The following is a 23,469-nucleotide window of genomic DNA, read 5'->3' as shown; positions in this document are numbered from 1 at the left end:
GAGTCGGGGAGTCGTCAAGATAAGGTCCCAAAGAACCAACGCACCAGAACAACAACCACCGTCGATCAAGAGAAGCGTAGATCAGAAGAATTCAACATGTAGACACATGAACACACACTAACAAAGACTGGATTCAAGCAGATCCACCGAAGACAAACACTGATAAAATCTCGTGAGATTCGTCGGAGACACACCTCCACATGCCCTCTTACAATGCGAGGGGCATCACCGGGGCGGGGGCGAGGCGAAGAGAACCTTATTTCATCTTAGGATGTCGCCGCTGCCTCACCTTCACGAGCAGAACACAAACCCTAATCAAACTAAAAAAAACACCTAAAATCAAAGTGTGAGCCCTCCCACCGGCATGGGTCGGGATCCACCGCGCCTCCATGATTCTAAGGCCACAGGAGATGAGGCGGATCGGCAGTGACACCAATCGAGAGGCAGGAAACCCTAAACACCTAGTAGAAGCCTCCTTCTTTCTAGGGGGAAAGAAAACGACAATCCATAACTGAACCTGGATTTAATACCACTGTTTTTGAAAAGTTGTAAAGCTACACAAACAAGCTCCATTGAAACTTTCAAACTGGAAAGCCCGTCGCCGCGGCGGTCTCTCTCCGGGAAAAGAAGAAAGAAAAGCCACGGGCAGGCCAATATCACGTGCCCTCGCCATTTTTAACTAGACCGTGCCAAAAGGCGGTTGGAAAACTCCACGAGGCCACGACCCCCATCATCCCTCCCCCACCTCCGGCCCGCCTTTTCCCCATAAACCCCCTCGCTCTCCCGCATTTCACAAACTCATCATTATCTCGTTTCCCTTGATCTCCTCTCTTGAACTCCCTGCCGACTCCCAACTCCTCTCCCCCAGCCCCAGGTCTCACGCCGCCGGTCGCCGCCCTCCCGCCTCCGCCGCCCGCGAGATCCACAGAGCGACGGACTTTCAGCCTCCCCCATCCGGCCGTCTGCCTGCCGGAGGACTGGAGCCAGATTGCTGGTCCCGTCCCGTCCCCCCCTGCCTAGCGCCGTTCTCTGCTCCAGTCAACCGGCGACCCCTCCCGCGGACGCGGCAGGCCGAGGCGTGATGTGCGGATCGGAGCATGGACGTGATCGCCTCGCCCAGTAGAAGCTGCAGCAGCCGTCGTGGGAGCAGGGTGTGCGCCGTCTACTGCCATGACGATCTACCTAGCTCGGGAGGCTTCCAAGGTCTCCTCTCCGCTGGATTCGGCGATGCCTTCTGCCGCCTCCACCGCGTGTGCTTTTTTTGGTAGCTGCGAGGATTCACAATCCCTTCTTTTTGGGCTGTACAGGTATGGAGGAAGGTGTGCGCGGAGACGACGACCGAGCTGCCGCTACTTCGCGAGAAGTGGCCGCTACTCCTCGCTGGGATTGTGTTTCAGGTGAGCGCGCCCCGATCCAGCATCCCAGTCTACGTCGTGTGTGTGAACTTATTAATTTCGTTGTGGCTAGTGGTGCGCGTTTCAGTATTTAATAATGGCCTGTTAATATGGGTACTTGTCATAACAAATTTGCCCCTTTTGGTAACTTTCCTGCATTATCTAATTATTAATCTCGTTTCTTCCCTGGAATTGGGACGCCCTTAGGTTTGCAGGTTGTTAAGCATTTGTAGCAGTGTTTCCTGTTGCAGATTAGACTACATTCTAGCAGCTTTGCTGATCGGCAGAAAAATAGAGGGGAAATTTCTCTATGGAAACTGTTTTGCACCCACACATACGCCCTTTGAAGGACATATGCATTGGAAATATTTACCTTTTTACTGTTTAGTTTGAACCGCTGATACGATTCTTATGATCTGGTACGCCCCTGATAATTTGTCGCTTGCGTGTATGGCGGGAATAATTGATCGTCGAATAGTATAATGAGCGCGGGTAAGCATTTTGTTCAAATGTTTGTCGCTGCTGGAGCAGCATTGTTATGCGATTTATGTCGTGTTGTAGAGATGAATTGTCGTGTTCTGCATCGTTCTATAACTTATATGCATGGATAATATTCGGTTTGTCGACTTGCTGTCCTCTCTAGGTCATTCTCAAAATTAATTTAGATTTATGTTCCTGTAAAAAAACGCCTGGCATTGTGCATAGAAAATTAATCCTGCTCTGTATGTTGTGAATGTTCCATCGGGCTTTACCTTCTTCTCTGTGATTGCATTCGTTGAACCCTCCTTTAGTGTCAACAAGTTCTGCTGGTGTGTTCACAAGCTGCATATGTCTGCCAGAACCAGAATCATATCAAGTAACCTGCTTTGAGCATGCTCGGACTAACACAATTCCCATTGGTTAATATTTGTTTCTTCCCTTAGACTCCACTTACTATCTTTTCCTTTTTTAGTGTGATGGACATTTCATTATTGTCCACTTCAAATTTTTCTTCATTTAGTTATCTAGGATCACTTATTGTGTTATGATTGACAGTTGATTAACAATAATGTTCTTTATAATTAGTATATTCATGGGCTGGCTGCTCGAGGAGTGCATTACTTGCATCGGCCTGGACCACTGCTCCAGGACCTGGGATTTATGGCCCTTCCAGTACGTGGATTTCTTTTATCTTTTGAGAGTATGTCAATATGTCTATTAAGTTGATATAATTTCATTACAGTGTTTTTGTACTGCTTTGTTTTAGGAGCTTGGACAAGACAAAAATTATCTTAGTGAATGCACATTTGTTTTCATCTTCTTCTCCTTTTTTCTGGTAGGTAATTCTTATACTCTACTACTTGTTTTGACTACTTCTGCCTACCTTATATCCCTGTATTCCCATGTGTTTGTTTCTTTCCGTATGTTTAGTTAATAGTTCATTACACATAACCTGAAAAACTCCAGATTAGTCATTATTTCCTGAGTTTGCCATCTATGATTCCAACAAAAGGTAAGCATTATGTGTTGTTTGATATCATTGTTTTCCAAAAAGGACTAGGTGGTTAATATCCTACTTGTGTGTCATTTGTAGTTCTTCCTTATTTTAGGCTTCTATTATGAATTTCCCCTGTTTTCTATGATGGTGTTAATCAAGGCGGGTATTACAAGGATCATGACATTATCTTTTATATGCAGTGGACCTTTCATCCTTTTATTTATCATAGCAAGCGCTTCTACACCATCCTAATCTGGCGCAGGGTGCTTGCTTTTTTAGTTGTGAGTGCATCCTCCCTAACCATGTATGTATGCAGTATTTTGCATGCCCAGATAAGTTACTAAATATTGCTTCTGCAGGCTTCACAGGTTTTAAGGATCATTACATTCTATTCAACTCAGCTTCCAGGTCCAAACTATCACTGTCGCGAGGTAGCCCTTGTTTCACCTTAGCCAATTTTCGCATGAGCTCTTTCTCAGCATTACGGCCTGGAAGAACCTATCGTTTAGTCATACATGGAGTCATCTATAGCTTTGTATTTATAGGGCTCGAATATGGCCACTCTTCCACCACCCAATAATGTGCTTGAAGTGCTCCTAATTAATTGTAAGTTCCTTTTCATCATTGGCTTGACATTTTGTGCAAGTTCCTCTAACTTACCATCCAGAACTTTGTATTGTTCGTTGCAGTTCCTCGAGGAGTAAATCTTGGGTGTGGTGATCTTATATTTTCATCCCACATGATTTTCACTCTTGTTTTCGTTCGAACATATCACAAATATGGCTCAAAAAGGTTATTGTCCTACCCATGCTTGGCTTGAAATTTATGAATTTCCATCTGGGAAATCCCTGGCCATGCCCGAATCATAGTTGAACTGGTGGACCTTGTATATTGCAGGTTTATTAAGCTCCTTGCCTGGGTCATGGCTATAGTTCAAAGTCTTCTCATCATTGCCGCTCGCAAGCACTACACCGTGGATGTTGTTGTTGCCTGGTATGGTTGGTAGCTTACATTTCACCTATCAGCCATCTGGCTACTACACTACCTCTCTTTTAACAGTTGCTTTGCTCACAGGTATGCCGTTAATCTAGTTGTCTTCTTCGTGGACACCAAGCTCCCAGGTACTGTTTTTTATGCAGGCATATAGTATATGATTTGTTGTGATTTTCTATTTTTAGACACTTTGTAACAAGAGTCTTTGTGGACATCTTGTGCAGAAATGCCGGACCGTACAAACGGGTCGCCCTTGATTCCGCTGAGCAACAAAGATAAAGATGGGAGGCCAAAGGATGAGAAAGACGTGAGGCTGAAGGACGAGTTCCATAAGCTGTTGAACGGGAACCATGGGGATCCAACTGATCGGGTACGGCATTGGCTCTCAGCACTGAACACTAGATTTTTGAGCTGTTGATTTTATCGATCTTAAATTCGAACTTTCTTAAAATTTAAAACTCGTACTGTTGTTTATCTGTTGCGCTTGTACCCATGGAGGCACGCCGGACTGCCTGTACTCTTTCTGTCGCCACCTTTGGCTGACGCGTCTGTCTGACTGTTTCAGCGGCAGCGGGTGCAGATGAACGGGAGGCACCCCGAGGAGGACATGAGCATGCTGTCCGACGCCACACCCAACGGCGGCACATGAGCGCTTTTCCAGTCCGCCACCGGGAGTTTTGTCCCGGCGCGCCCGAGGAGAATCCTGTGGGCGGGCGACGGTCCAAACTGCCCGGCCCGTTCTGTATGCATGCATGCCGAGACCGAAGAAGCCCCACCCGTCGTTCATTGCGATGGCCTTCCCTTCGACAACACCACCAAAAAGATTGATGAATGTGGGTGTACATGTATATATCGTCCGACCGACCGGCTTAATTCTATTCTATTTTCTTTTTGCGAATCACCAGCTTAATTCTATGATCACCTATTGATGCATCCATATCGATTCTCCGGCCGCCGTTCATGCTTGTCGCGTGGCGCGGTTGGGTGGGTCTCGTTCCGTTGCGCGCGCGGGCAAGCGACGGGGCCCCTGCCGCGTCCCGTGCACGGCGACGACGTCGGCGCCGTATGGGCGGGCGCGGGTGCGGCACATGCGACGGATGCGTGGTGGCGCTCCTACGGACTATAGTAGCGTGTGGCCGCGAAAGACGTGCGGCGCCATCGAGTGCGCCGCGCAGCAGCCCGGCTGCCCATGCTCCCCATTGGAGTTTGCGTGTGATTTCCCTCCCCTCGCCTTGGGCCCAGAGATTCACCATTTCGTGCTGGGGAGAAGGGACCGCGACCACGCTGCACACTGCTGCTTCTCAGGTCTCAGCAACCAGCTCTGTTTCGATGTGTGTATATATTGGTAGGGTTTTCGCTTCTGCCCCGCACGCACCCGGCGCCGGCCATGGAGAGGACGCACAAACGCATGCAAGGGTACCTCTCAACCTGCATTTTATGCGCACAGCGTTTCAAAATTTTCACCGATCCTCGTTAGCATTTATAGCTGGCCCAGCTCGCGGCACAGTGCTGCCACAGCGCCTTCAAGTACGCTCTGCTACTACCACTGCATATCGTCGCGATTCATTGCGCGGTCCTGGGAATTCTGCAGCCTCATCTCACCAGATCCTATGCCTGCACTGCGCACCCACGATGCAAAGAGGCCAGAGCCTCTGCCCTGCACTCGCAGCGACCAAATTATGGCAGTGTGGGTCGTCGCCCATGTTGGTCCAACACTTGCAACTAAATATACAGCAACTGAACATATATCTAAAAAAACACAATTCTCTCCAAATAAAAACTCTAAAAAAAGAACACATGTTTCTATCATCGTTTCCATGTGAGCTCAAGCATTCACAACATTTTATCTTCATTATTTTCGGCAACATTGTTCGCAACTGAGCTGGCAGTACATTTTCCTTGCTAAAGACAGCTGCCACCTCGTCCTGTTTATCAGGACAATAAACACTGGAACAGAGGGTGGGCATATAGAAATCTGCACTGACTGCACACAGATCACACCAACTCACAAGGCAAAACATCAAAGCTAGGAAATCACAGCACTAACATAATCATGTTCTTCTTCAAACCAAGACAACAATAATCGAGGAACAAGCGAACAACACATCTTCTACTCTTCGCCGCTATCTTCACTCAAATCTTGGGGCGGGCGGGAGATCCTGATCAGGGTTCCTTTCGTACTGAACCGCGATCAGGGCAAATTTAAGGCCGCCGCGCCGACCATATATTTGTTTACCTCTTCACAGCTTAACTTCACCTTTTAGCCTGTTTCTCCAGATTTGTTGAACCTAACCCACATGTTTGCTGCCGTAATGGCCTTGGAGCTTTTTATTGAGGGACCGTCCGCTGCGAAACTCACCCCGGGACGTTGAAGTGGAAGAGCCATGAGATGACGAAGGCGAAAACCATGCATGCCAGAAGGAAGTTGAGGAACCGATGCCCTTGCCAAAATCTCCTGGTTTCGTTTGGAAATGCATGCCCGGCTGCTGTGGTGTTCGATTCGTTCGACTGCTCCACGAACTCCGGATCGCCTAACACAACCACGTTGCATGCGGTTGAGCTGCAGATCTCACAGGTCCTAGGCAAGGAAAAGGGGAGGGAAACACTTTAGGTTCATCATCCACATTCAAATTGCACATAGGTATCTTTGCACTGGAAAACGAAATAATTCTACAGGGTCATCATCAATGTTCAAAAGGTAATAGGTAGATGATGCTTAACCGTGCAATAGAACATGCTATTAACCGTAGGAAACCATAGGCAGATAGACACATCACTGAGCCTGGTCCTCTTATTCTCTTAACACAGGAACAACATAAAAGTTGCTAAATACTAGTTCACTACATGATCTGAAGTTCTCAAGATTGGAATGAAAAAAATCAACCCAGTAAGTTTTGATCCAGTTGCAATCACACAGCTATATAATTCCATTCATAAAACAATGGATTCTAAAATTGCCAACTCCTATTGAAAAAGTCAGCACTAGAAACTGAACTAAAATGATGAAAATGTTACGTGGCTAGCTTCACACGGTAAGCATTGAGTGCAATGATTCCTTGAGTGACAGCAACATTGTACGAGTATAGGGGAAATGTGCTGCTATGCTGTACTCTATATACCAATATGCCCCCCCAGTAGGTTACTCAAACTCCTCCTGTTAATGCCAATGTAATTAAGAAGCCACTAGTAATGTTCCTGTTGCCAGTTGTCCTCTTTTAAGGTAACGTACACTTGTACAGTGAGAACTCCTACAGCATAAATTGCATCGTTTGTGGAAATACCCCTATTAGCCTATTAGCAGTTTGCATAAATCATTTTACATCATATGATGAAGCTGTCACACCGAAGTAAAATTTTGAAAAATAAGCAAACAGTTAATTTTCTCTTTATACGAACTGATTCTACGACGAACGATCACCAGCCATTTGATAAATTTCATTTTCCATGATAGCTCGTACTGAGTGCCTTCTACACTTTGATATAAAACAAACACTTTTGTAGTGGGAAGTGTCACCTGACCTACACCACCAAACAAACAGAAACGCATGTCTCACAGACTAGCATCAGACCAAGTCAAACTAAAGGAACAAACTTGGTCAACACTCAACACAACAATTCACTGAGAGCAAACAGATGAGTTTCTGTGAGAACGACAGACTGAAGAACCAATCCTACTTTCACCCCCCTCCAATGATCTCAACATTTCCTAGCTCCTACAGCCCTCTATACATACCCCTACTAATCGATCCAGCACTTTGCCTTTTCCTCACCATCTGCCCCCCTTTACCTTTACCAATGTAATAAAGAAACAAAGAACTAAAGAAAACACCACCCCATAAGATTCCTTAACCATGTGTTCATCCACCCAAATGCACCGTCTTTCAGAAAAGCCAAGCAAAATTCAGTTCTTTACTGTTGTTGCACCGAATACATAAATCCCTGAAACGAAAACCCTGCCTGCAACTGTTCGAGCGTTATGCCTAATCCAGTTAACTGAACTTTAGTGAATTGGCAATTTATTCAAGTTAATTAGTGGGTAGTAAATGACTCGGCGCACTAACAGAGTAGCCATGGGGAGTGAATTACGGACAGAGCAAGCAGACTGACAGAGCAGGAGCTTACTTGTTGCCTCTGATCTTGAACCAGGTCTCGGCGCACTGCTTGTGGGAGTAGGAGAGGTCGCCCTTGCAGGAGCAGCCGAGCGTGATGCCGGCGCCGGACTCGGCCGCCGCGCTCTCCAGGCCGAGGTGGCAAATGCGGCAGTTCTTCTCGGCCTTCTCGGGGTCGGGGCTGCCCTTGGCGCTCTCGCCGCCGAGCCCGGCCTCCAGGTCGACGTCGTCCAGCGAGCACTCGGACACGCACGACGACTTCCTGAAGTGCCCGCCGCCGGCCTCGATGTCCGCGTCGCTGTCGGCGCCGCCGCAGGAGCTGGCGCGGGTGGAGGCGCACCGCGAGATGCAGTCCTCGAAGGCGGCGGACTCGTGGCGCGAGTGCGAGGGCCACGACCGGTCCTCCGCGTCCGTGAAGTACTGGCTGCCCTCCTCGTCGTCGTCCGCGAACTCGTCCGCGCGCCGCCGCTCGCCGAGCTCGATGTCCTCGACCTCCACGGCGCTCGCCGACTGTGCGCCGCCGCCGACCATTGTCCCTCTTCTCCCTCGACCTACCCAAAACAAAATCCCAAGAAACGGGGGGCGGAGCCATTTTCAGCCACCCACAAGATCAAATCCCACCAAACCCATCAAGAAACAGAAGAAGAAGAAAATACCAGCCAAAATGCCGCCGCCCCGAATCCCGCCGCCGGCAACGCGACGGAAATGAAACCAATCCGCGTCGAAGATCAGGAAGAGCGCATGCAATGCGATCGCGAGAAACGATCCGGCGAGGGCTGGGCCCCTACTAATGCGGCAACATACGGCTGAAGCGGCGGGGTTCTCGTGAGGTTTCTTGATCCATAACCGCAGGAGGGACACGCAACGAGACAAGGGCGGCCGGGGGAATAAAGAGTGAGCGGATTGTACTGGCAGTGGCCACGCCGCACAGTGAGGTGAGGTGAGGGGAAAAGAGGGAGGGGAGAAAGGAAAAGACGAGTTCTGTGCTTGTCGGGAGGAGGAGAGGGTGTGGACTGTGGAGGGGTTTGGCTTGGCACTATCAGCTCAGCTCACCGTGGTCTTATGGCCATGGCCATGGGTGATGGGTCTCATGGAGAGGAGTGCAGCTGAAGATTGCCTCCTCTGAATCTGTGGTGTACTGGTGTCTGGTCAGCAGCAGTTTTATTTTCTTTTTTCCTTTTTTTTCAAGGAGAAACCCTAGGCCTCTATCAGCCTGTCATATAGCATCTCCATGCACAAAATAAATAGTAGTAGTTGGATATTGCTTGGTGATGTGGTTTTATCATTACATGGTAAGGCTTTGCTAGGGCATATAATGGGACATGATAATTGCTTGTGAGATCAAACTTTGTTTTTTCTGGTAGACTCCATTTTTGGAAACATGATAAATAATTCAACAATGTTAGTTCGGTGTATAGATCTCCAACAAGCTCTCGTGTGGTCTAGCGTAATATATCGGTCTCCTCGTTGAGGGGTTATCTTAACCATTGACAATCTAGCGAAAAGTAACTATAAGGTGTAGTAAATCATGTTCTTCTTGAAATGGGGATGAGACAACTCAGTAGCACTTGTTTGAACATTAAAATGTCGTTTGATGTGTTTTACACATTATTTTCGTTTATCTCTATCCTATATTATATTTCTCGTATGTTCCATGAGTGGCTCGTAATGCCACAAGGTATAAGGAAGCAAGAAGCCGGAGATGACGAAATTTGTGTCCTAACATGGGTGGCAGTCTAGTAACATGTTATGTAGTTTCCAAAACCACTATGTTTAATGGTTTGTTGATTTTTCCGAAGTGAACTGAATTGTAATTTTAGTTGGATTTCATGACGCGGAAAAGAGAGATCGTAATATTTTATCGATGCCGCGTAATATGTTTTTCCTTCAAATGAATCATTCTAAGTTCTTCATATTCCATATTCTTGACTTTGTTACCATGACTCAAATATCGAAGATGTGTATCTTTTCTCCTTGTTTCAAACAAACCCTTTCCCATTGTGCAAAACAGTGCCCCCAAATTGCGAAAGGATAAGGTAGAATCATCCTTTGATTTTCTTCTTCTTCACAAGGGCATTGAGCTGCAATTGTAGTCACCTGGGTTCCACATGCCTAGAAAATATAAAATCATAGTAATATTTTTTTAGTACCACACATGACCTTTTTTCCTTGGAATGGATCTTGCTTGGTTGTCCTTTTTACCATATGTCTTCGGAGAGATTTTGTTACGAGGACTCAAAACATCCAAAACCCACATGTTTTCCCGTGTCCCAAATAAACCCTCTCCATGCCAAAAAAAAAACCTCTCCCATTCTGCAAAACACTGGCCGTGCAAATTTGGGAAAGGATAAGATGGAACCCGCCACTAATGCAGACGAGCGAAACATAGCGTTAAAGAAATATATCCACCGTGTCCTGACCCCAAGATTATCAATGATTCGGCAATGTCAGTGGCAGATGTTGAGTATTGGCTACTCCATCTCAGTTAAGTATAGTGTACGGGTCACTCCACGCTAGATCATCATCAATGATTCGCCAATTTTAGGGGCAAGTTATTATAATCAACGTCTCGTATTTTTTTGACTTTTTGTTCGTACGTACGTGCTCGATTAATTAACCGTACGTTGCAGAGCAGGTGTGTATGTATGATGGTCGTGTCAGGGTGTAGATGAGGCGTGCACCTAGCATAAATCATGGTGAAAGGAGCTCCGGGATGAACGATGAACGAATGAATGGCACGCCTCACCCATGATTTGTCTTGTTCCCGGAAGTGCCATCGCATGATCGATCTCGGCGAGGCCACACAGCCTGTTGAGGTTACTAATCTGGTGCGATAATGAAGGATGCTTTGCGTCGCACTGAAACCGTCGCCTGCCACTGATGCCACATTTGGGATGGAGGAGCTGATATCCGATTTTGTTTTCGCCAGCTTTCGCGTGGAAGTGGAAGTATCCAATCGGAGCATGACAGCCTTTGGTGTACGCAGTTCATGGGATTATTCCCTGCGGAGCCACTGGGATGCTCCCAGTCCATGATTGTCATGATCTGGTTTTTGGCACGCTTGAATCATATTTTTTTTTTCGATGGGGCAAAGCAAATATGTGCACCCCGTGTTTAGTTTTGGCAAAGGATGAGATGTGTAGGTTGCGTGAAAATTAGTTGGTGGGAATCTCTTAGGCCTTGTTTGATACTAGTGTATTTTAGAAAATTGGTGGGGACTATCCCGATCAAACCTTTAAATCCCTACATATGCCAAAATATCATTTGGTTCTAGTGTATTTAACATGTTTCATCCCCATATTTTCTCATAAATCCTCAAACTCTAGTGCATTTTTCTCAATACCCAATACACTACCTCTACCTAGTGGATTGGGGATAAATGGGGATTTGAGGAATTGGGTGAAGGTTGGGGTTTCACCCTGTCCATGTGGGGATTATCCCCATCAATCCCTTTAAAAAGCCTAGTACCAAGGCCTTATGGTTAAATTCCCGCAAAATATAAATTAGCCCAACCCTAAGAGCATCTTCAACAGCCGCGCCAAATAAGCGCCGCGCCGTAAAATTGCCCATTTTAGCGCACGCGCAACCGGTATAGTGGCTCCAGCGGGCGCGCAAAAACCGCGCACGGGCCGAAACTCCATCCCGCGCCGCTTATTTGCTGCGCCCGCTCCCGCGCGCTGAACTCTCGCGCGCTCGCTCACAACTCACCCCCCTCCAGCCACGGCGCCGCCGCCGCCCGCGCCACCCGGCGACCATTCCGACGCTTCCCCGGCCTATCCCCGCGCCGCGGCGGCTTCCTCCACCCCCCTCTAGTCACCGCCGCCCGTCGCGCGCGTCCGTCCTCCGACGAACAGCGCCCGGGCGCTCGCTGCCGCTCGGCACCCGCAAGGTGTTCGACAAAACGCCTGCAAGGCATGTATTGCTCAAACTTCATGAATTTGGTGCATGTTGATTGTAGTTTTTATAGCATAATATTGAACATTGTAGATGAGTTCGTCGTATGATTCTTTCGAAGAAGAATTTGATATGAAAGAGGAGGAGGATCTTGCAATGATCCTAGCTATGCACATCAATAAAAAACCGAAGCACGGTGGTTCGGTTATGGGTCGGCAGAAAATTTGGAGGGATAGGATCGATGCCCATAACAGATTGATGAGGCACTATTTCATGGAGAATCCCACATACCCAGAGTCGTAATTTCGTCGCCGGTTTAGGATGAGCACTGAGTTGTTCAGGCGCATTGCAGAGAAACTGGCGAGCCATGACCGGTTTTTTCAGCAAAGAAGGAATGCCGCCGGACAGCTAGGCATAGCACCTTTCAGAAGGTGACAGCCGCTTTGCGTATGTTGGCATACGGTATCCCAGCTGATCTAGTTGATGATCACTTGGCTATGGGTGAGAGCCAAGTCATCACGTGTTCAAGCGCTTCGCAGTCGGAATTGTGCAAGTGTTTGCCCAGGAGTATTTGAGATCTCCCAATGCTGAAGACGCCGCAAGGCTATTGGAGATGACCAAAGCTCACGGCTTCCCTGGTATGCTTGGCTCAATAGATTGCATGCATTGGAGTTGGAAGAATTGTCCAAAGGCATGGCATGGTCAATTCCACGGCCAAAAAAAGGGTTCCACTATAATCCTTGAAGCGGTGGCCGATCAAGAGACTTGGATTTGGCATGCATTCTTTGGAATGCCTGGATCTTTGAATGACATCAATGTTGTCAACCGGTCACCATTGATGAATAAGATTGCAAATGGTGATTTGCCACCGGTGCAGTTTGTAGCAAATGGCCGTACATACAACTACGGCTATTATCTAGCGGATGGCATCTATCCAAAGTGACAAACCTTTGTGAAGCCGTTGAAAAAGCCGGAAGGTAAGAAAACTCTTGATTTCCACAATGCTCAGGCGGCGGCTAGAAAAGATGTGGAGAGAGCTTTTGGGATTTTGCAAGCCCAATCTGCTATAGTGAAAGGACCGGTTAGATTTTGGGATCAAAAAATGCTTTGGTACATCATGCACGCTTGTGTGATCATGCATAACATGATCATCGAGAATGAGCGTGGCCAAGATGTAGACTACTCTCAGTATGAGCTCTTGGGACATCCCATGCGAGTGCGACTGAGGGCTGAAAGGGTCGCCCGTTTTGTTGCCTCCTACCATGCCATTCGACGTCCCGTAGCGTATAATGATCTTTAGAAGGATCTTATTGAGGAGTGTGGAGCCACTGCTGCAGCTCTGCCACAGAGAGAAGATCGATGCGATCCCTCGTTCCCCTAGCGCTGGGAGAAGAGAAGGTGGCAACCGGGGGGCAGGTTTTCCTCAGGAAGACGGACCCCGTCACCACTTTACTCGGGTGGAAGATCATTATGTCCCCCCCAAGCTCCACTGCTCCAGGTCGAAACGATGGGTGGACGTGGAAAGGGCAGACCGCCATGATCCGTTCACCTGCTACGGCCTTTGCGTCGCACGGAAACATGGCCAAGGGCACACGTGGCGGTACTACTACTTGTTAGCCTGGCTTGTCCGGCTAATCGCCGTTGTCCCGTAGTTCTAACCTCAGTGTTCTATGCGTGTACGTGAGTCAGTGTTGACGTTTACTGGCGCCGTGTTGCCATCCACCGAGACTGCGAGAGCGCCAGATCTCATCGGCATTCCAATTATGGAAGGAAACGCGGCACATGCGTGTGGGTTTTCCGGGCCTCGTGATCTGCTTGTGTTTGTGTGCACCTTTTATTGGGCTGATCTCCTCTTGGACTTGTAAGACAAACTTGAGGGCAAGCACTTGTTTTCTCTGCTTTACACCGTGGTTTCCGCGACACTGATATAACCTTTTCGAAAGCGAGGCTTGGTGATTTGTTCAAGTGCCAAGGACGAGCAAAAAATGATGGATGCTTGTGAAAACTAGGAGATGGCATGGCATGCATGGAACTGGTTGAGTGTGGCAAGCACAACTGCCCAAGTGCTTGATAGTTAAATAAAAAAGAGCTAAAGTACGTAGCAGGAATCTAGGGAAATAATTCTTGCTACTCCTCTATACTTAACTACCCACAAACACAAAGCACCACCAGCTCGATCCGCTAATATCTTAGCTGCAAAGCGTGTGGTATTTTAAGCCGCTTCCTGCTGTCCCCATTCACTCCACCCATGCCCCATGGTCCCTGGAGGAGAGCTGAGTTCTCTATGTTATCATCATCATCTTCTCTGCATTATCCAACGCCGACGGCTAGGCCCCACCGGCCAGTGACCGCCCTAAGAAGCATCGCGCATGCGTCCATGCATCATCATCAGTTCAGTACTTGCTGTAAGTGTTGTGGTAGTAGTAGAGGCGTGTGAGTTGTGACTGTTGTTGTCAAACAAAATGCAACATGATGCTACTGACCACTCTCTCTCTGAGGCCATCGAGTACATAATGAGAGAGGATTAGGTGTCGCCATTGCACTACTGGCGGCATTGGCAAAGCACCAGGGCACATACTGCACTGGTATGCAAGCATCAATTAGTCCAGGGTGGTGTCAAAGCAAGTGCTTAGACTTTTCTTCCGGACAAAGCGCTTTCGGGGGCTTGAGACCTACTCCTACTCTTCAGCCCTGCCACCATGTTCGGTTGTTCTAATCACTGCTAGAATCCTCGATGCTACATGACAAATCGAAACAGCTAATAGCCTGTGTACACCGTGACAGAGAGCCAAGAGGAGCTAATGGTAAGAAGAAGAGGCGCCCAGTGTTCAGAGCAGCAGGATCGACCGAGTTATGTTGCCCAGGGCCGTGCGATCCATTATCTATGGCGTCAGATCAATGCATGGCCAGGAGAGGGAAGAACTCCTCCTGCATCTCCATAACTTCAGACGGCAGCAGGCAGCGGTTGGATTGGACCAGGCCAATTAAGTAGTGCAATGTACTACCGTCACTGTGGACGCAGTCTATAAATAATGGCTAGAGATTTTGCCAGGGAGTACCGAAGATTGTACTGCAAACAGTCTGCAGATCGATCTTGGATTCAGGACAAAGCATCACACAATTGGTAGTACTACTGGTACGAGCAGCGGTGGTACTGGCGAGCGTACTGCCGTCGAGATTAATGTCCCCTGACAGTGAGCATTGCCTCCCATTTATACTGTGCCCAGGATACGGCGTCGAGGGTGCAGGCTAGCGGAAGCGGATCGTATGGCAGCAGCGCATTAACCGCGAGCTGGAGCGAGGGGAGAGGAGACAGTAGAATCGCGGGGCAGGATTAGGCTGCTTCGTACCACCATAATAGGGCATGGCCACTAGTAGAAAATATGCCTTTAGTCCCGGTTCGTAAAGGCCATTAATCCCGGCTGTGCAACCGGGACTAAATATGCGCGACTAAAGGCCCCCCTTTAGTCGCGCCTCTTACGAACCGCGACTAAAGGCCCGTCCACGTGGGCGCCAGGAGTCCGTCGGGGCGGAGGACCTTTAGTCTCGGTTCTCGTGGCTAACCGAGACTAAAGGCCTCCTCCGCAGGTTTAGGGTTTTAGCCCCCCTAAACCTGGTTTCTTTTTAATTTGTAGTGTTTTATTTCTTTTATTTTTTATTTTGTGTTTTATTTTAATTTTGATGAAGTTTCAGTACACATATTCTACGCTACTATATACATGCATATGAAATTTCAAACAAGAAGAATTCAAGAGGAATATATAATATATATTCAATCTCGGGTGACCATATACAACTTCGAACAAGTTTCCATACACAATTAGGATGGATGACCATATACAACTTCGAACAAGTTTCAATCTCGGGTATGCATATAAATTTCTTCGTCCTCGGTATAGTGTTCTCCTTTAGGATTGATGACTTCCCTCATGAAAAATCCTGCTAATTCATCTTGAATTGGTCGGAAGCGAGCTTCTGGACTAAGCCTCCTCCGCAAGTTATCCGTCGCCTTTCGCACGCTATCCGATGCCTTCCGCTCAGAGGTGTGTCTCCGGATGTTCTCACAAACATAGTATCCACATAGATTGGTCCCCGGTGGCTGCTTATCCACATTAACTAACCTTCTAAAATCTAGCTCATGTTTGAATTCACCGACAATTTCTTCTGAGAACCGTCTCCAAACCCTACAGGGCAAAGAAAATTAAATGAACAAGGGAGTTATTAGTTACTTGATATTAGGAAATGAACGAAAAAGACCGATCGATATAGAGCTCAAATGATTGAAAATAATTACTTTTGCAACATTTTTCTCATGTCGGCCCAACGCTTTGGATCCGAATCCATAGAGTCCATGATTAGAACTCTGGAGGTGTGAAGTTCAATATTTAGCAGAATCCAGTGAAACCTGCGGACACGTTACATGCACAGTCATGCATAACTCATCGATTAGACATACCATGCATGGAGTAAACAAAAGAGAATGGGCACAAGAGAGAAACACTTACCCAAAATGGTAAGGAAATAGAATATGACTTTTGAGTTGATGCTTTCTAAGAAACTTGTACAAGTCTTTCTCCATGTCTTCGGGGTGATTTTGTAACACATGTCCATTAACGATATGTGGGTCAATGAACCCAACATCATGGATGTTTCTTATTTTGCATTCCCAAATCTTCAATCTGCATAATAGCGTACGCAACAATATAGTTAGGACAATATATATATATATAGTGCAGGCAATGAAGAACGAGATGAGGTAGAAATAAATCACTTACAGAACGTAGCAACTCAGGATAGATTTGTCGAGCTCGCGCAGATTGAACAGCTGGAACAATTCACTCATATGAACTTGTACAGAGTACCGTTTGGTGTGATGCTCCTCTGTAACATCCGCATAAATATATTCTTTGTCGGCCCATGTTATGAATTGCTTGTACCAACGTAGCAGATTTCGCATTTGTGGTGGTAGACTCTTTTCCCGCGCAGGCTCGACGAGAGGCCCATTCCGCACATATTGTAATGCTATCTCACATACTGGCGCATCCTCAAGGCCTAAGAAGGCACGAAGAGTCAAACCCATCTCGGACGCTTGTTTCATGGCACTCGCTACAGTCAATCCAAGTGCTGCCGCAGCTGCTATGATCTCGGGGTCCTCTTCCGGACCGGCTTTCACTATGAGCGGGGGATCGATTGTTTATTCTGCATCCCGAGCTGGTCAACTTGTTTCCCGCTTTTTTTACTTTCTTCTTTCTCCTCCTTCAATATTTTTGCTTGCCTACGAAGTTCATGTCCATAGTCGTCAGGCATATTCAGCTCGGCTTGGGACGGTGTCGTCAAAAAAATCCTTAGCCCACTTCTTTTGCTTCTCAGTGAATACTTGCTTGGGCTCAGGCTCTTTTATCACCTTCGTATCCGCCTTCCATTTCTCATAATGAGCAGACGCGGCCAATTTGGTTTCAGCTTCACTAAGTTCCCAAGGCCTTGGGAGGAGAGGCTTCAGTGATGGCTCCGGTACCCTTGTGGTCTTAGGTACATAAGGGTCCGGGTTAATAGTTCAGGAGCGGGTTTCCTTGCTGTCCGCCTGCTTCTGGTTCTTCGCCAGAGATGGATTGGGGGGCGTCGTACCCGCCGGAGGAGGATTGGGGGGCGGCGGCTGCTTACCCGCCGGAGGTTGTGGATCGGGGGACGGCGTCGAATGGCGTGAAGGAGGTGTAGGTGAACCACCACGACCACCACCACCGCCGCCACCACCACCACCACCATCGGAGGGGGGGGGTGGACTTGTTAGCCTTGGCGCCTCGCCTGGAAACACTATGTACTTCTTTTTCCATAGAATGATCTGGCGCTTGACATCTCCAAGTCTTCTCTCCCCTTCAGGTGTAGCTTTGTCAATCTCCAGGTCCTCAAACTCTTGGACTATGTTTTCCACCGTGACACGAGCATAGCCATATGCAATGGGGTTGTTGTGGTGGAGTGCTCCAGGTGTACAGGGTCAACCGCAACTAAAGGCCTTCGGGCCAGCCTGAGGACCTTTAGTCCCGGTTGGCCAGGCCAACCGGGACTAAAGCCCCTCCCGTCCGCCAGCTGTCGACCGAGCGCGCTGGGCCCAGATAGTTGGTCGCGGGTCTCCTCCCGAACCGCGACTAAAGACCCCTTTGATCGCGGTTCGATTATTTTAGGGACTAATGGGGGCGTATGAAAGCCTCTGTTTCTACTAGTGGGCAGACGCTGTGGAGAAGAGTCTAGCAAGGGGCCAGCATTAAGACTCTACTAACGGCGGCATCCGTGGCATGCACGTGCCATGGGTATGCGCGACGCGGCACATGGATTCTCATGTCCATCTTGCTCCTCTGTGGCCTGTCTAGAACGCATGATTTCTGCGAGAGCTCTCGCAGCGCAGAGTAAATGACATAACCTGACAACCAAACAGGCAAACACGTATACTTCTGTTTCTTAGTTGATCGGGAATTGGTTATTATTGGGTCGGCAATTAGACGTTTAGTAAGTAATATTTGCAGTAGTAGTGCATAGCTCATAAACAGTCTGTGGATCGGCAATTAGAGCGAAGCATCATGAAATGGTACGAGCACTTGAAAGTGCACGGCAAGGTCGATTCATTTTGCTGACGGAGACAGTTCAATAACTGGTCTTTTATCTTTGATCTGCATATGCTGCAGAGACACACCATTCATCCCTGTACAAGCAATTTTTTTCATGACCTTCATCATAAGTCACGGAAACACTTACAGAAGCAATCATGTGCGTACACATGAGTGTGGCGCAGTCGCAATAAGTTACGGAAACACTTACAAAGAGAAGCTATCTAATTCTTTTTACTGGTGTGACAGATACAAGGATTTTTTTTCCTCAAAAAAAAAAAAGCTACAAGGATGAACCAGAAACGTGATACACACAGAGAGCAACAAAATTTGCGCCGTTGCCGGGGATCGAACCCGGGTCACCCGCGTGACAGGCGGGAATACTTACCACTATACTACAACGACTTGACAGATTAATACAAAATCTAACACCTACTGAACGGATGCAGGAAAAACCAAGGCATAACGCACACCAGGCTGGGCCGCAGAAGCCTCGATCAATAATCAGGTCTTGCAAGAAAGCCCACCTCCTCAGACTGAAAGCCCCATGGTGGCTTGCCCATCATCTCCGTACTACGGGCTCGCACGTGTCAGAAACCGCGAATGGTAGGTAATTCCCATTCGTTACACCAGGCTGGGCCGCGAATGTTTGCTTTATCCTTTTTTCTCCAGCTCAGTGTGTTTTGCTCGGGTTTTCTTTTCGGTTTGCCCAGTCTATTATTCTTCATCATCTCATTTTTTATTCTTTATATATTTATATATTTTTTCATTTTCATTTATCCTTTTCCTTTTTTCTTTCATTCCTTTTTGTCAGTAAAAATACATTTTCTTGTGTGTGTATGAATGTTTTTTCTTCTAAAATATATGGTGATAATTTATTAAAATGTATGGTGAATATTTTTCAATACACTAGAAGTTTCTTCATATAGGTTATTTCACATAAAGGTTGCATTTCAAGGCCTACTGAACCAACAAAACACATAAGGTTGCATTTCATATAACATTTCATATTCACACCGTCTCTAGAATATACTAATTTGATGAAAAAATAGTTGCGTATTCGCCCCTCGAGTCAACACCATGGAGAAATGACGGTGCTACGGGAGCTCCCAGTGTTTCTAAAGCTTCCTAACCATTAGATCGTGGAACCAATGGTCATCTCTGAAGATTTTGGGACTGGGCATAATTAAGGGACTCCACCCGGAGGGGGGGGGGGGGCACAAATTTGTGTGAGATCTCCTTGTGTCCGTTCCATCCACGATTCGACTAGTAGGAAGGTCCTGGAGCATGGGACCTCCCATAGCACCAACTATTCTCTCTCGACATCACCTTCCCTCTATTCCACATAGTTGATCTTTCAAATGCTAGTATGCTACCATGTCCTCCTCCCTTAACACCATAACCCCACCATCTATATTCATCTCCAAGATAAAAATTCTCAGGATGCTCTATGTTGTAAGGGAATGCAAATATATTGTGTTTCCTATCATCGTGTTTCATTCAATTGACATAAACGTGTTGGCACCGATATGTACCTCTCGGATCCTCCGATTCTTTTCTTACTCACACATGTCTTGGAATATTCCTATACCTCTCCATCACCTTTCTCGATCCACCGATTTGTTTGCTCAAGCCTCCCAACACGTTAATGCATATATAGATGGATTTTGTGTGTGAACATTCACATGTCTTGCAATGAGGATTGTGTGTGTGTAAAAGCTATTACATCACCTCTATTGCTGCTAGATAATGCAACGATCTTTCTCTTAATTTTATTCGTTTTGAATTGGTGGTCAACTTGGGTGGTACAATTGAACGGTATTCTTCAAGTTAACTTTTGGTTGATCATGCATTACGGCCCTCCATGAGATGGGAATATTCAAGGATAAACCTATGCAAAAAAACTAGTGGGGGGCCAAATGAGCTGAAACTTCACGAGGATTTTAATGGAATATTTGAGAATTTTTATGGAATATTTGAGAATTATAGGAGCAAATAACTACCTGAGGGGGCCCACCAGGTGGGCACAACCCACCTGGGCGCACTAGGGAGCCCAGGCGCGCCCTGGTGGGTTGTGCTCACCCAGGCCCACCTCCGGTGCGCATCTTTTGGTCTATATGTCATTTTGACCCAAAAAAATAAGGGGAGGACTTTCAGGACGGAGCGCCGATGTCTCGAGGCGGAACTTGGGCAGGAGCACTTTTGCCCTCCGGAGAGCGATTCCGCAGGGGGAACTTCCCTCCCGGAGGGGGAAATCATCGTCATCATCATCACCAACAACTCTCCCATCTTTGGGAGGGCAATCTCCATGAACATCTTCAACAGCACCATCTCATCTCAAATCCTAGTTCATCTCTTGTGTTCAATCTTGTTACCGGAACTATAGATTGGTGCTTGTGGGTGACTAGTAGTGTTGATTACATCTTGTAGTTGATTACTGTATGGTTTATTTGGTGGAAGATTATATGTTCAGATCCAATATGCTATTTAATACTCCTTTGATCATCAGCATGTTTATCATTTGTGAGTAGTTACCGTTGTTCTTGAGGTCACGGGAGAAATCATGTTGCAAGTAATCATGTGAACTTGATATGTCACTGGTGCGCGTCGGTCCTAAACAAACGGTTTTTTACCCCTTTCCGCGACGGCATTTGGAACCGTCGCCAAGTGAGTGTGGGTGATAGGGGGGGGGTCCTTCCCACACGACCCAGAGACCGTCGGGGATATGCCCTCCTGGCACACACGTTCGGCAAAATGAGGTCATGTGCGACTGGCGAGCACTCAAATATGGAAATACGTATAGTAGAGTTAAAAAAATACAATTATATGGCAAAATTGTTTCCGGTCGCAAGTACATCCCACACAGTCAGTCCCCGCTAAACGTTTCCGTTCGTATGCACATCCCACACAGTCGCTTCAAGGAAAACGTTTCCATTCACAGGTACATCACACACAATTTTCCCGTTAAATCGTTTGCGTTATTGAATGTAGCACACATGGTCCGTAGAAGAAACTGTGTGGTAAAGGCTGTCTATGACACAGTTTTTATGTGGTAAACGTTTGCGCAAGGTGGCCTAACACAAACAGTTTTCAAGAGAAAGTCGTGTGTGATTGTTCATTGATCCAACACGGTTTATTCCTAGAAACTGTGTGCGTTGCCTGATGTCATCGCCCAAGGTATTTTTTCAACAACCGTTTGCAATATCAAAACCCAATTAGCAGGCTAATTCGCCATTAGCAGGCTAATTGCCCTATTATTAATAATCCATTTATTAATCTAATTGACATTCATATTAAGCACACAACTTATTTCATTTCCATATTAAGGAAGCAGAATTTCATAATTGAAATAGATCAGAGTACAACATGATATAGCTTCAACACTCAGCTACCCCATTACACAACTGCACCAACAACAAGTTCCACATGCAACATGTAGAACCTTTCGAAATTAGCATCATAGACGGTATATAGACAGATGCATCTCATCTGGAAAACTGCTGAAGCGGAAGGCGAATATTGAGCCTTCATTCATGTTGAAGGTCCTTGCAACTTTAGGCCAGTGCCTGTGGATGATTGACCATCCGTCCTTCGACCTCTTCAGGAACACTTCAATATTGAATCGTGGGTGTTGTATGAAAACCTTCCTCGCCTCCTGACCATAGAGGTGGTTTGAGAGGTAATCATCAGTGAACTGCTTTGGAAAGGCCTGAAAACAAGGATATGCATAAATATCTTCTCTATATTGGAAATGGGGCAAAGGAATAAAAAAAGGCAACGTATAATAGTTAGTACCATCTTGTAGTGAACTGATGTCTTCTTCATTGTGCAGACAAAGATCTTGTTGTTTTTTGTCACTAATTTCTTTGTCCTAACAATCTTTCTGAGTTTCTTGATTTGATTGATATTCATGGACAACTCATTTCCCCATATGCAAAAAGGGTCGAACAGTGGGTCAAAACCTCTGACAGCAGGACCTACATGTGCAAAACCAAATTGTTAAAAACCAAAATATTAGAATGGTTCCTGCAATTGCACAATAATGTGCTATTAGACAACCGACCATGCACGTGCTAACCTCGATTGTAAACCTCGGTGCTTCCCATTGTTTCCCTGTAACACATATAAGGTAGTTAGTCATCAGGTTAAGTAAGGGTTCGCATGCTATCAGTAAAATATGTTGATGAAAAATAAGCACATTGCAGATTCATCAGATTAATTGAAGCCACACAGAAAACCCATTTACCCAAACCAAGCATGATTAAGAACTAGGAAATATAGCACTTGTATATGTTTCTCATGTATTAAGTGCAGCCAAATTTGATTTATTCCTCACATGCACAACAATACAAAATTCTACCCACGACAATTGGACATCGCATTGCAGAATTGAACCAAGCAGTTAACTAAACACCACAACAAATGAACCAAACATTAACTGAGCACCACATTGCAGAATATAACATTGAACCAAGCAGTTAACTAAACACCACAACAAATGAACCAAACATTAACTGAGCACCACATTGCACAATATAACATACTCCTAATAGAAGATCAGAGAGTTAACCAAACAGTTAACTACAACCAATTGTACAGCCAGATTCAATTTATTCCTCACATGGTATACAATAACAGAATGCACCCACAATTTTGTAAAGATAAATTAGATTTATTTCTCACATGGAAGACAATACAAAATTGCAGCCTGAAGAATTGAACATCACATTTGAAGAATTGAACCAAACATTTAACTGAAGACGACAACTAATTAACAAAATAGTTAATAAGTGAGCACCACACTGCACGACATATAGAACATATACACTAGAGCATCAGATTGCATGGTGAAATTAGATAGCACAATTCACTAGATTTTGTGAAGGAAAGGCAGGAGCAGCACACGCAACGGGTAAACCGAGCATGCTTAACCGGCGTAGCTAGCAATTGGCAAGGTGCTCCTCCAAGATCTGGGGGTCGGCACGAATGGCAGCCATCGCGAC

The 23,469-nt window shown here is 46.5% G+C and overlaps 2 protein-coding genes and 1 non-coding gene across 3 annotated transcripts; 1 reads left to right on the top strand and 2 right to left on the bottom strand.

Annotated features, from left to right (window-relative positions):
• The first annotated feature begins 783 nt into the window (after positions 1 to 783).
• On the top strand, positions 784 to 4,762 carry LOC123182215 (phosphatidylinositol:ceramide inositolphosphotransferase). The gene is made up of 12 exons (XM_044594716.1): positions 784 to 1,203; positions 1,308 to 1,397; positions 2,460 to 2,546; positions 2,641 to 2,709; positions 3,072 to 3,152; positions 3,231 to 3,302; positions 3,417 to 3,477; positions 3,561 to 3,663; positions 3,769 to 3,864; positions 3,946 to 3,992; positions 4,089 to 4,234; positions 4,430 to 4,762. The coding sequence occupies exons 1-12, from the start codon at positions 1,171 to 1,173 to the stop codon at positions 4,511 to 4,513; spliced, it is 969 nt and encodes a 322-aa protein (XP_044450651.1). The 5' UTR covers positions 784 to 1,170; the 3' UTR covers positions 4,514 to 4,762.
• Positions 4,763 to 5,696: 934 nt separating this feature from the next.
• Positions 5,697 to 9,091, bottom strand: LOC123182214 (uncharacterized). Its single transcript, XM_044594715.1, has 3 exons — positions 8,630 to 9,091; positions 7,987 to 8,524; positions 5,697 to 6,442 (listed from the first exon to the last, which is right to left on the bottom strand). The coding sequence occupies exons 2-3, from the start codon at positions 8,502 to 8,504 to the stop codon at positions 6,220 to 6,222; spliced, it is 741 nt and encodes a 246-aa protein (XP_044450650.1). The 5' UTR covers positions 8,505 to 8,524; positions 8,630 to 9,091; the 3' UTR covers positions 5,697 to 6,219.
• Positions 9,092 to 18,799: 9,708 nt separating this feature from the next.
• TRNAD-GUC (transfer RNA aspartic acid (anticodon GUC)) lies at positions 18,800 to 18,871 on the bottom strand. Its single transcript has one exon. It is a non-coding gene; the product is annotated as a tRNA-Asp (tRNA).
• Positions 18,872 to 23,469: the final 4,598 nt, after the last annotated feature.

Source organism: Triticum aestivum, chromosome 1D (genome assembly GCF_018294505.1).
Source record: "Triticum aestivum cultivar Chinese Spring chromosome 1D, IWGSC CS RefSeq v2.1, whole genome shotgun sequence".
NCBI lineage: Eukaryota > Viridiplantae > Streptophyta > Magnoliopsida > Poales > Poaceae > Triticum > Triticum aestivum.
This window is presented reverse-complemented; position numbering and strand designations above follow the sequence as displayed.

Excerpts from the sequence above, each read along its gene's own strand:
- LOC123182215 (XM_044594716.1), top strand. The coding sequence starts at position 1,171 with ATGACGATCTACCTAGCTCGGGAGGCTTCCAAG. Across the intron at positions 3,865-3,945 it reads GTGGATGTTGTTGTTGCCTG|GTATGCCGTTAATCTAGTTG; the intron begins GTATGGTTGGTA and ends CTTTGCTCACAG. Across the intron at positions 3,993-4,088 it reads CGTGGACACCAAGCTCCCAG|AAATGCCGGACCGTACAAAC; the intron begins GTACTGTTTTTT and ends CATCTTGTGCAG.
- LOC123182214 (XM_044594715.1), bottom strand. The coding sequence starts at position 8,504 with ATGGTCGGCGGCGGCGCACAGTCGGCGAGCGCCGTGGAGGTCGAGGAC. Across the intron at positions 6,443-7,986 it reads TTCAAGATCAGAGGCAACAA|GACCTGTGAGATCTGCAGCT; the intron begins GTAAGCTCCTGC and ends TTCCTTGCCTAG.